This window comes from Carlito syrichta, unplaced genomic scaffold (assembly GCF_000164805.1).
Source record: "Carlito syrichta isolate Samal-C Ts95f unplaced genomic scaffold, Tarsius_syrichta-2.0.1 Scaffold153560, whole genome shotgun sequence".
In the NCBI taxonomy this organism is placed as follows: Eukaryota; Metazoa; Chordata; class Mammalia; order Primates; family Tarsiidae; genus Carlito; species Carlito syrichta.
In genome coordinates this window covers 55,768-68,502 of record NW_007097656.1, presented here as the reverse complement: position 1 = coordinate 68,502, position 12,735 = coordinate 55,768, and the positions used below count along the sequence as shown (strand labels likewise).

The 12,735-nt window shown below is 42.3% G+C and overlaps 1 protein-coding gene across 2 annotated transcripts in view; it reads right to left on the bottom strand.

Annotated features, from left to right (window-relative positions):
- Positions 1-9,776, bottom strand: part of BTRC (beta-transducin repeat containing E3 ubiquitin protein ligase) — a 125,616-nt gene extending 115,840 nt beyond the window's left edge. For both annotated transcript variants that reach the window (XM_008050614.2, XM_008050615.2), the window contains exon 1: positions 9,694-9,776. In XM_008050614.2, the coding sequence (XP_008048805.2) occupies positions 9,694-9,768 (75 nt within the window). In that variant the 5' untranslated portion in view covers positions 9,769-9,776. The remainder of the gene's footprint in view (positions 1-9,693) is intronic.
- Positions 9,777-12,735: the final 2,959 nt, after the last annotated feature.

The window sequence follows — 12,735 nt, the reverse complement described above, 5'->3', positions numbered from 1 at the left end:
ACCCAGAATGCTGCAGCATTAAAGTCTTCTAAAAGAAAAAAAGTATGTAGAATGCACAGACACATATCGTGTATTCAGCAGCCAAAAGAAGGTAGAAATGACAGTTTCTGGTAATTCTAAGCAAACAACATTGCACCCTAGCTTTCTAAGAGACCACACCTTTCCCAATCATTTTCACATGCTTCATGTTTCTCTGAACATATCCAGGCTGAAGTTTCGTCCATCAACTTCAGTGTTATGACCGTCTAGTAACAATTAAAAACCTAAATGCCTACTCATAGCACATAAACACAGCAATACATATTTGTTTGTTTGTTTGTTTGTTTGTTTTTGAGTTGGAGTCTCACTCTGTCACCCAGACTGGAGTGCAGTGGCCGCTCCCGGCCACCGCAGCCTCGCCCGCTGGGCTCCGGCGATCCTTCCGCCTCAGCCTTCCGAGTAGCCGGAATTACAGGCATGTGAGCAATACATATTTTAAAACATATTAGTCAATACAGGTAATATTAAACCTTAAATTATAGATTTTGAAACACTGAATATCATCATAGGCTTTCTTCTTCCTCTTTTAAGCTTTAAAACAAAGTTCATTAGAGGAAGAAGAGGGAAAGGAAAAGGAAGACGTGCCAGAGGTGGCATGGGTGGGAGAAACCGCCACTATTTCCTTCTTAAAACACTGTAGTTGTAGAAATTACTACTGAGAAGCAGGCCAGATGCAGTGGCTTACGCCTGTCATTCCAGCACTTTGGGAGGCTGAGGCAAAAGGGTTGCTTGAGCTCAGGAATTCAAGACCAGGTTGGGCAACACAGTGAGACCTCGCATCTATAAAAGAAATTTAAAAATTAGCCAGATGTGGTAGCATGTGCCTGTAGTCCCAGCTACTTGGGAGACTGAGGCGAAAGGATTGTCTGAGCCTGGGACGTTGAGGCTGCAGTGAGCCACGATTGTGACGCTGCACTCCAGTTTGGGTGACAGAGTGAGAACTTACAACAAAATAGAGGACAAGAGAAAAGCAAAGAAAGGTATTCACTGTTCACACCATCTATAACTGATAAAGGGCTCATGAGAGCCAGGCACACATGTAGTCCCAGCTACCCAAGAGGATGAGGCCGAACAGTGTTGGAGCCCAGGAATTTGCGTCACGCCTGGGCAACATAACGTAGTGGGATCTCATCTTATTCCTTCATTTGTTCACTCATAAATAAATAAACAGAAGAGGCTGCAAAGAAGTCCAAAAGGTTATCTGACCTAGACCCCTGCTTTCAGGTCATTATCATCATTCTGCAGTGAAGGCGACTGATGCACAGGACAAATTAAGCATTTGCCCACGATTAAGAATTTACAGAGCAGAAAATGGGGACTAGAATCTTGGCCTACTGCTTTCTCACGCAGAAATCTTCCTCCTGCCTCCACCCAGCCCTAGGTCATAAAGGGGGCATCAGGCTTCCAGAGAAGGGTATCTGCCAAAGCATCACTGGATAACACCCCAAGTAACACCCTGATCCTCTTTAAATGACTGCAGCAATTTCTCAACTTTGTTCACTGTTTTTAACATTCCTTCACCTCCAGCTAAAATCCATTTTACAAACAGCAGCTAAGCAGAATAATTGTCTTCACTTTGCTGTTACATCACTCTCATCAATAATTCATAATGGCTCCCTACACCCACTGCATGAACCCCAAGCACTCCATCAATCTGCTTCCCCACTGCCTCCACCAACTCAACTTCTCCATCCTTCCACTTGGCCCTGGCACTCCAGCTAATAAACTACTTGCTATTCTGTTCAAATACTCATGCCACCCTTCGCCCTGAAACTTGCCATTTCCTTCTCCCCCTCACCTGCCAATTCACCTCTACCACATACCTCTCTCCCCCAAGAACTGTGTGTGTTAATTTCACTCACTTCCAGTGGTTCTTGGAAGCGGAGAGACTCGCACAAAGAAGAGAATGGGGAAAATACAGTCAAAGAAAACAGAAAGCTTCCTTCCTCCAGAGATTGCTGTTTTGCTCTTATTTCTGCTCTACACTTGCAGCATTGAAAATGCTTTGCTAATATAACTCTTATAAATAAATGATATTAAAATTGTAATACAGCAGATGTTTTAATCATTTATTCAAACAAGAATTTATTAAATGCCCTCCTTGTAGCAGGCACTGTTCTGGACATCAGGATTAGAACTGACCCCAAAACACACAAAAATCCTTGTCTTCGTGGAACCTACGTTCCAGTGACATTCTCCCAATCTTAAATTGTTCTATTAATACATTAAAAACCCTCAGTGTGGAAGAAGCTCCCTGTCTCAAGTGTATCCTGATGAGAGCCCCTGTACATGAGGAAGCAGCAGGTTATGGGTCTGGGCACACAGGGTGCAAGGAAGGCACAGTCACTCTGAAGGCAGGCTTCAATGTGAAAAAACCAGGAGGGCAGAGGTGGGAGGAAAAAAGGGAGCATGAAAACTCAGAAAAGGAAGAAGGCACAGTGGAAGCCCCTGGAGGTGGCCCTGGAAGACAGCTTGCCACTTCTCCCCCTTCGCAGCAAAAGGAGGCAGGTGGCTCCACACTGGAGGCATTCCCATGATAGGCAGCACGGGTGAGTCTCGAAGCCAACCAGAAGCCTTTTGTTCAAAGGCTGGGAGCTCCTCTCTGTTATTAAAATGCACATATCCATATGCATTTGTGACTGTTCCTGGAAGTGTCAAGGCCTTCCTCTGGTGATGGTCTGTCTCCTCCTTTCACGGAGGCATCTGTATTAAGTCTGCATTCCACACATGACAAACATCTGGGTTTCCCTCACGGTTAGGTATTTTAATGCCCTTCCTTGTTTACTCATCGCCATTCTCCATTGGAAAGCCTAACAACCAACAGCATGAGAGGGCTTACCCCATCTCCTTCAACTACAATTCCAAAATACAATTATAATCAATAATGAACCACATACACCCAGGAAAGCCACTAGATATACCGGTGTGATTTCCAAAATAGCATTAACTTGCAAACACCACACAGAGGATGCATTCCCAATTATTACAAGACAATTGGTATGGGTATGAAAACTGTACTTGAATATAGTCAGATCTGCACATTACCATAAGATTTTATATATTATGGTTCAATTTAAAAACTAATTTTCAAATTGGTTTGTATCATAACAATTAATCTTACCCTTACTGGAAAATGCCACTTGAAAACACTGAAGAAAAAAATATAATTACAAAATAAATGGAGTAGGCCATCACGTTCACGTATTCTACATGAAGGGGAAAGTCAAAGGAAATTCGGCAAGAAGTAGCAGAGCGGAGAGGATGCCACTGTGGTTACTGGTCTTATGCATTCTGTGTATTTCAGGGCCATTCTCACTGGTCAGTTTTTGACAAAGATGTAAGATCCGTTCGTCCTTCAATTGCATTGTTTTATACTTAAAGTTTGGGCTGCTTTTGTTGTTTCTCCTTGCAAGATACATTTAAATTCCTAAAGGTTTCTTTCTACACTTAAACAATGTTTTAATTAAAAAAAAAAAAAGAAGGTTCTAAATTAAGCTGCAATCCAGCAACTACATTCCCTTGTCTAAACATTCAGCTCTATTAACTGTTTAAGAACTTGGGAATCACCGATTTCTTAAATGCAGTCTTAAAAGCCATAGCAAAGTGAATAGATGAGCCTCTGTCCTACACAAACCCAGCGCTGCGCGGCACAAATTAGTTTCTTCAGCTCAGTTCCCACCTAAAACCTCACCCCAACTGACTCTCCTCTACAAGGTCAAAAGAAGCTGAAGACTATGGTAACTTATTGCCATCGTTGTTATCTAGCTGAATGACTCCCCCTGCTTTTAAAAAGCACACAGGGCACTGAACAAAGAAAAGGTCTGAACGTGTTTTCTACTCCCTGAATCAAAAAGAAAAGACTGAAATGGTGCAGCAATGGGTCTCCAGTGCTTCAAGAAGAATACAGAATCTAGTGGCCATCCCCCGTCAATGGCACAGATTCCTTTACACAGAGAATACTGATAGTCCTGACTCCCCCGCCCCCACATGGCTGTCTGGATAATGTCACCAATCCTCTTCACTGATGGAGGGCCCTGCAGGCAAAGGGCTGGCCTCAGCATTTATGATATGAAAGCTGAATGACAAAGTCTCCTAAACTCAGGTCCCTGTTGGTCAACTTCTAGGAGTAATAGAAGCTATAATAATCAACAATAAAAAGATTGCTGCGCTGAGAGTTTATGTATCCTTAAGCCATGGAAGAGAAGAATTCCCTTTTCACTACTCTATCAACTAAAAAATTCAGAGAGAACTGCAATATTCCATAGGCCACGTAATACACTCAGACTCAACCTGTACAAATACAGTGACTTGTCTTAAAAATCTCAATTCAGTTCACTCCAAAATGAAAACTCCCACCCATCGCATAGGACAATCGTATCTGCCTAGCCTTACTATACAAAGTTGTGGCAAAACTAAAAGTTATAAAAGCTGCAAAGTGCAAAAGAAAAAAATGTAAAGCGGCAGCTGGGTGCAGTGGCTTATGCCTGTAATCCCAGAACTTCGGAAGGTCAAGATGGGAGGATTTCTTGAGGCCCAGGAGTCTGAGATCAGCCTGGGCAACACAGTGAGAATTCATCTCCAAAAAATCACCTCAGTAGCCCCAGGAATAGCCCGGCTACTCAGGAGGCTGAAACAAGAGTATCTGCCTGAGCCCAGGAGACTGAGGTTGTGATGAGCCGTGATCGTGCCATTGCACTCCATCCTGGGTGACAGAGTGAGGTCCTGACTGAACAAAATAAAGTGGCATTATTACCAAGATTGGGCTTCCATGAATGCCACTTACATTTCAAAATGTTCTGGGAAGTCATTATGAACTGCAGACCTTGGGATCAATACATTCATTCACCAACCAAATACTTATTTTTCATTACCAGAGTGGGCACAGGTGGAGTATCAGAAGAGAACTAACGTTTACTGGACATAAATTATCTGCCAGGCATTGCCCTGGGTCCCTTAAATACATTATTTCATTGAAGCATTGCTACTTCGTTGAAGAGTAGCAGTAACTGGAGAGTACAAAGTTGGCCAGATAAAGAAAACGTGGTACACATACACCACATAGTATTATGCAGCCATAAAGAAGAATGCGATCATGACTTCACGGCAAACTGGATGGAGCTGGAGACCATCATACTTAGTGTTCTATCACAGAAGCGAAGAACTGGAGACCCATGTTCTTACTCCTAAGTGGGACCTGGACATTCATCACAATAGCACAAAGGAAGGATCGCACTCGCTGGGCCCTGCCAGGGGAGGGAGGGGGAAATACAACAACACAAAGGGTACTCAGTCCCGAACCAGGGGGAGCGAGGGCCAGCTGGAGGCCAAAACCTCACCTCGTGCAGCCTACCTGCACCCCACATCTCTGTAATAAAATAAAAAACTAAAGATAACATCTTTAAAAAAAACAACACCAATGGGAGAGTCGACTCGAGCAGATCCCAATGTGCTTGTCTCCAAAATCCATAGACTCACCACTACAGAGATACGTCTCACATAGTTCACACTCTATTTTAGGGAGATGACTTACTAACACCAATTGTCACGACAAAGAAAAATATAATAACGTACTAAACTGTGTTAGACAATAGCCGCTCTAAGTTTTGCTCAATTTCTTGATATTCAGAAAAGTTCTGCCCCAGGCTTTGGTTCCACTGCAGCACTGGCTACTGTATACTTACTGCATATACGCTGATTACACATTTGCCTCCTCTATCAGGTTGTACTCTGCAGAGACTGACCCGGGTCTTATCTTGGTTTACCTCTACTGCCTGGTCACAGGAGCTATTCAGTAAATATGTGCTTAATGGTGAGAGATCATGCTGGGTGCAGTGGCTCACACCTGTAATTTCAGCCCACGGGTTCGAGACCAGCCTGGGCAACATGGAAAGACCTCGTCTCTACAATAAATAAAAAAATTAGCCAGGTATGGTTGAAGGATTGCCAGAGCCCAACAGGTCGAGGCTGCGGGTCGTGAGCAAGTCACTGTACTCCACTTTGGGCAACAGAGTGAGAGTCCAACTCAAAAAAAAAGAAAAACCAATGGTGAGAGATCAGTGAAAACTGCATATCAGAAAAAGGTAAGGAAGCTTATGGACTACTGAAAAGACTCGGTGATAATACTCAGACTGATCTAGCCAGGTATGTGTTGGATACAGCTCTTTCAGAATTCATGATCTCACTCACCAGTAAAACAAACTAGTAAGGTAAATAAGACCCAGAGAGGTTAAATAAATTACCAAAAGCTGATGGGTGCTTAGTAAGCGGCAAAGATGGGATTCAAAACTGGATGTTCTGACTACCTAGGATACTGCTACATAAAGACGGCATTTAAAAAGTCAGACATAGACTCATTTATTAAGTGGGGAGGTGAGACAGTCTCGGGGCACTGGGATTACTTTAAAAACCAAAGAAGTCACACCCACCCAAAAGGCTGCTGCATTCATCACAGTAATGACCATGGAGAAGACACTGTATATAATAAAGGAAAAAGGATCAAGAGGGCACAGCAACTGCCTAGAAAGAAAGAAGAGAGGTGCGCCAAAATCATCCCAAGGTTTCAAGCCTGAACAACCAGACGGTAGTGGCAGGGGCAGACACCAGTGAAATAAACTAGCTGGGGAAAGGGAGAGACAGGTTCAGAAGTCAGGAAAGTGATGTGACAGGGAACCTCTAGTACATAAGTAAAAATATGGCACAGAAGTTTGGGTATGAACCTGGAAAGATTACACAGATGTGGGAGCCACTGCCTTCTATGGAAGTTGCAACACATTAGGTTAAAAAGCATTTGCTGTAAAAATACGAGCAAGTTAAAAAAAAGAAATTTAATTGATGCCTCTCCCTCTTTTCCATTCCTACCCGAACATCATAATCAAGTGGTCAACATTAACATCACCAATAATGGAACAAATTAAAACCACAGGCCCCACACAGTGGCTCACGTCTATAAGCCCAGTACTTCGGAGACCAAGGAGGGAGGATCACTTGAGGCCAGGAGTTCAAGACCAGCCTTGGCAACATAGCAAGATCTCATCTCTACAATAAATAAAAAAATTAGCCGGGCATGGTGGCGCATGCCTATAGTTCCAGCTATTTGGAAGGCTGAGGCAGAATGATCACCTGAGCCCAGCAGGTCGAGGCTGCGGTGAGCCATGAGAATGCCACTGCCCTCCAGCCTGGGAAACAGAGTGAGACTCTAACTCAAAACATAAAACAACAAAAAACAAAACAAAAAATAAAATAACTGGCCTATAAGCCTCAAAAATGTCAATGTCACGAAAGTCAAAGAAGGTTGAAGACCTGTCCCAAACTAAAGAGACATGACAACTAAATATACCAAGGACATTTTTGAGATTACTAGAGACACCTGAATGTAGTCTATGGATTAGATGACAATAATGTACCAACACTAATTTCCTTATTCAGGTCATTGTTTTGGGTTTTACAGGAAAATGTTCTAGTTTGAAGGAAATACACATCAAAGAATTCCAGGGTGAAGGCGCATCACGTCAGTACCTTACTTTCAAATGGTTTATTAAAAAAATGTAATTTGCATTTTACTTGCAACTTTCTGTAGTTTGAGACTCTTTAAAAATAAAACATGAAAAAATGATTAATAAAATATAAATTGGAGCCGGGCTCGGTGGCTCAGCCTGTAATCCCGCGCCTTTGGGAGGCTGAGATGAGTGGATTGCCTGAGCCCGCGGGTTCGAGACCAGCCTGGGCAGCGAGACCTCATCTCTACAATAAATCAAAATTGGGATTTTGTTTTTGGCTATAATGCAGTACATGTTATCAGACTGAATTTCATGCAGAAAAGACAATTATAAAAGCCAAATAAAGAAAATGGTCTAAAGGCACCAGAGAATAGCTAATGCAGCCAGGACTTCAGGGGCCAAGATCCCAGACAGAAGAGAAACGCACTGTGGTTAACCTGACACTCTGTGCACAATTTCCCAGAGGCATATGCCAACTGCTAAATTTTTATGGACAAAGAAAGCTTTGGGCATATTTCAGCAGTCTCTTGAGGCCCACTTAGGAAAAGGCACCCGGATAAAACTCAGGCTTTTGGCTGACATCATGGAAGGACCACATGAACCAGAAAAAAGAACGGCACCCAAAAACAGAGATGCCACAAGTGAACCAAAGAGATGTGCCCGTGAAGAGGACCAGACGCTTTCTCAAGGATGACATCGCTCAGGGCCTCTAATACTTTCATTAAAAATATCTAGCATCCAATTAATAATTATCAAGCATTCAAAGGAAATCACTTAGGGTCTCTAACGTTTTTGTTAAAAAATACTAGCATTCAATTAATAATTATCAAGCACCCAAAGGAAAGGGATCAAATTACCAAATTAAAAACATACAGAAACAACCACAGGAAAAGGCAAACAATAAAAGCAGACAGATCCAAACAGCTAAATGGTGCAAACAGCTCAAGTGTCAAGCAGCGGATGGCTGCCTGAACAAAATTCAGTCTATGCATACAGTGGGGTAATATTCAGTCTAAAAAGGAAGAAAACTCTGCCATGTGCTACAACGTGAAGGAACCTGGACATGATGCTAAGTGAAATAAGCCAGGCACAAAAGACAAACAGTGTCATGTGCCGCGTAACAACTGAGATGCATTCTGAGAAATGCAGCATTAGGTAGGTTCGCCAATGTGTGATTTCATCATTGTGTGAGCATCGCAGAATTGAGTGATAACCTCGATGGTATAGCCACCTACACAGCTGGGCGAGACGGTCTAGCCTATTGCTCCTGGGCTACACACCTGGCCACGTTACTGTACTGAGTGCTGTAGGCAACTGTAACACAATGGTAAGGATTTGTGTATCTGAACATAGCAAAGGCACAGTAAAAATATGGTGTAAGAGATAAAACATAGTCCACCTGGATAGGGCCTTCACCACAACTGGAGCTTGCATGACAGGACGCTGCTCTGGATGGATGGGTGAGTGGGTGAGTGGGTGGGTGAGTGAGTGAGAGTGACTGTGGAGTCCACTACGGAGACTTCAGAGACACGGCACACTTAAGCTACACTAAATTTTTAAGATGCATTTTCCTCTCTTCAATAAATTAACCTTTGCTTACTGCAACTTTTTTAACTTTATAAACTTTTAAAATTTTTTAAACACTGACTCTTTTGTAGTAATGTTTAGCTTAAAACATACATTGTACAGCTGTACACAAATACTGCATTTCCTTATTCTACAATCTTTCTCCTATTTTTAAATTTTTGTTTATTTTTAACTTTTTTGTTAAAACGAAGCTACGGGCTGGGCTCGGTGGCTAAGCCTGTAATCCCGGCACTTTGGGAGGCCAAGGCAAGTAAGTGGATTACCTACATCTGCGGGTTCAAGACCAGCCCAGGCAACTTGGTGAGATCTCTTCTCTACAATAAATAAAAAATTAGCCAGGCATGGTAGTGCGCGCCTGTAGTTCTGGCTTCTTAGAAGGCTGAGACGGAAGGATGGCCAGAGTCCAGCAGGTCAAAGCTAGGGTGGCCGTGAGTGTGTCACTGCACTCCAGCCTGGGTGACGGATGAGACTCCAACTCAAAAAAACAAAAAACAAGCACACAAACTAAGCCACAAACACACACACTAGCCCAGGCCTGTACAGTGTCTGGGTTAGTGTCACTGCCTCTCACCTCCACATCAGTGTCACTGTCTCCCACCTCCACAGCTTGTCCCACTGCAAGGTCTGCAGGGGTAACAGCACGCATGGAGCTACTATCTCCTGCAATGACAACGTCTTCTTTGAACATCTTCTGACGGACTTGCCTGGGGCTGTTCTACAGTCAAATTTTTTAAATAAGTAGGAATATACTCTAAAATAATGATAAAATCAAGTATAGCATGTTAAATGCAAAAACTAGTAATACAATCATTTATTACCATAATCGAGTATTGCATTCTGTACATAATTATGTGCGCTAGGCCTTATACAACTGGCAGGGTAGTAAGTCTGCCGACACCAGCATCAACACATAAGTAATGCATTGCACCGTGATGTTGCAATGGCTACGGTGTCATTAGGCGATGGGGATTTTTCAGCTCCATTATAATCTCATGAGACCACTGGCGTACATGCAGCTCATCATTGACCAAAATGCCATTGTGTGGCTCATAACAGTACTGTATGATTCCACTTAAGAGCTACCTGGAGTAGAATGCTGGTTGCCAGGGGCAGAGGGAAGTCGGGGGATGAGGAGTTGTCAGTTAATGGGTATATAGTTTCAGTTTTGCAAGAGGAAACAGTTCTGGAGAGAGGGGCCTGGGATCTTGGCCCCTGAACTCCTGACTTCCAGGAATTGAATGTACTTAAACTATGAAGTGTACACTTGAAAATGTTTACAGTGAAACATGTAATGTTAGGTATATATGAAAAATGCAATAAGTACTGGAATTATAAGACATAGGTTGTTAAATAATTATGCTAAGATACTCAAGAAATCAGATGAAAAGTGAAGAGTTATACCAAAAACTGGAATCTATCATTTTAAAAAAAACATGAAAATCCTGTATCTAAAAAAATACAAAAGTTGAAATTAAGAATTCATTAAACTGGTTTAAGAGAAAACTAGAAGCAGGAAGTGAGATTTGTTGAACAAGAAGATAGACCAGGAGAAAGTCACTGGACTGAAGCCAAGATGAAGGATAGAAAAATACCGAAAAGACTATAAGAAACATAAATGATACAGTAAAAAAGTAAACATGTGTATTTGGACTTCTGCAAGTTAAAAAAAAATAAAAGACAAAGAAAACAAGGCAGAAGTATCAGGCGAGGTGGCTCATGCCCGTAGTCCCAGGGGAGGCTGAGGCAGGAGAACTGTTTGAGCCCAGGAATTCAAGGCTGCAATAAGCTATGATCACACTACCACACTCCAGCCTAGAAGACAGAAAGAGACTGTTCCTCTAACATAGAAAAAAGAAGGAAAGGAAGGGAAAGGAAGAAGACAAGGAAGAAGGAAAGAGAGAAAGAAAGAAAAGGAAAGGAAAGCAAAGGAAGGAAGGAAATGGAGCAAAGCGACTCTTAAAGAGACACGAAAAATTTTCAGAAGCTGATGAAAATTCCCAAGCCACAGCCTCAAGAATCTCTGAAGACACAGTCTGGGCAACACAGTGAGACCTCATCTCTACAAAAAATCGGAAAATTAACTGGGCACGGCGGCATGCGCCTGTAGGCCCAGCTGCCCAGGAGGCTGAGGCAGGAGGACTGCCTGAGGAAAGGCCGTGGCTGCAGGGAGCCATGATTGTGCCCCGTCCTCCAGCCTTGGTGACAGAGTGAGACTCTAGTTCAAAACAAAGATGCTCTACAAACACACAAAGCAAGCATCGTTTCTACGCCTTGGCGAGCTGTGGTTCTAAGTTAGATCGCCCCCTAACAAATTTTATATTTTCAATTTTATAAAATATCTCCAGATCTTTTACTGTAAAATTGTTTTCTTTTCATGTAAGGTTTTTGGTCTGGAATATCTTTTCCTTTTTCTTTGTAGCCACCTTCCTCACTTATGTTAATAAGTTCATCTTCACTAAGTTCCTCTGGCTGCAGATCTAGTCCATCAAATGGTGGCAGTGTCAACATTCCTAAGGACATCTCCTTCTTCTAAAACTCCATTTATATTTCATTCAATTTCAATTAAAGTGTTATCATTTGTTACTCTGTTTCATCTTATTGGCCAATTTCCACTTTTGATTAATTTTTATACAATATCACATAGGCTTAACTGTATATATGCAAACTTAATGAAAGATGTACAATGACTAATCATCAATAGACTCTGAAATAAGTGACTACTTATACCTATAATCCCAACACCTTAGGAGGCCAAGTTGAGAGTATTGCTTGAGACTAGGAGTTCGAGACCAGCCTAGGCAACATAGCAAGACTCTGTCTCTACAAAATAAAAATAAAAAAGTAAATTAGCTGGGTATGGTGGCACAATCCTGTAGTCCCAGATCCTCTGGAGGCAGACATGGGAGGATCACTTGATCCTAGAAGTTTGAGGCTGCAGTGATCAACAGAGTGAGACTCTGACTCAAAATTTAAAAAGAAAAGAAAAAATTTAGCTGGGCGTGGTAGCACGCACCTGTAGTTCTGACTACTCGGAAGGCTGAGGTGGAAGGATCGCCGGAGCCCAGCAGGTCGACGCTGGGGTGGCCCTGAGTGTGCCACTGCACTCCAGCTTAGGCGACAGAGCAAGACTCCAACTCAAAAAAAGAAAAAAGAAAGAAAGAAGTGTCTGATGCGCGTCCGTTTTGCCCATAGTGATTTGTGGACTAGAGAGCCAGCAATGAAGTTTGTACTTTACACAGTTACTCATAGTTAACATACTATTGTAATTGAAATTTGAATTGTGGTGCTGGGGGACCAGTGATATTAAAATAAACTGTGGTAACTGACATTTGTGCATATTAAAACTGTGAAAAGTGAGGACTGAGTTTAAATAAAAACTGAGTACAAATAGAAACTCTGAGTAAAAGACAAACACTAAACTTCAGCTTCCACCATAAGGGAAAAACTGCTATCAAACCAGCCGTCGTGCCATAGACAAAAAACTAGATAAAATATGAGAAACATGTATTCTAAGACACTGAACAAGAAATGCCAGACTGTAATCCATGAACGACAGGAGACAAACAAGATGCCTCTTAAAACTGTCTTAGTCTTCTACCCGGAAGTGCTCTCC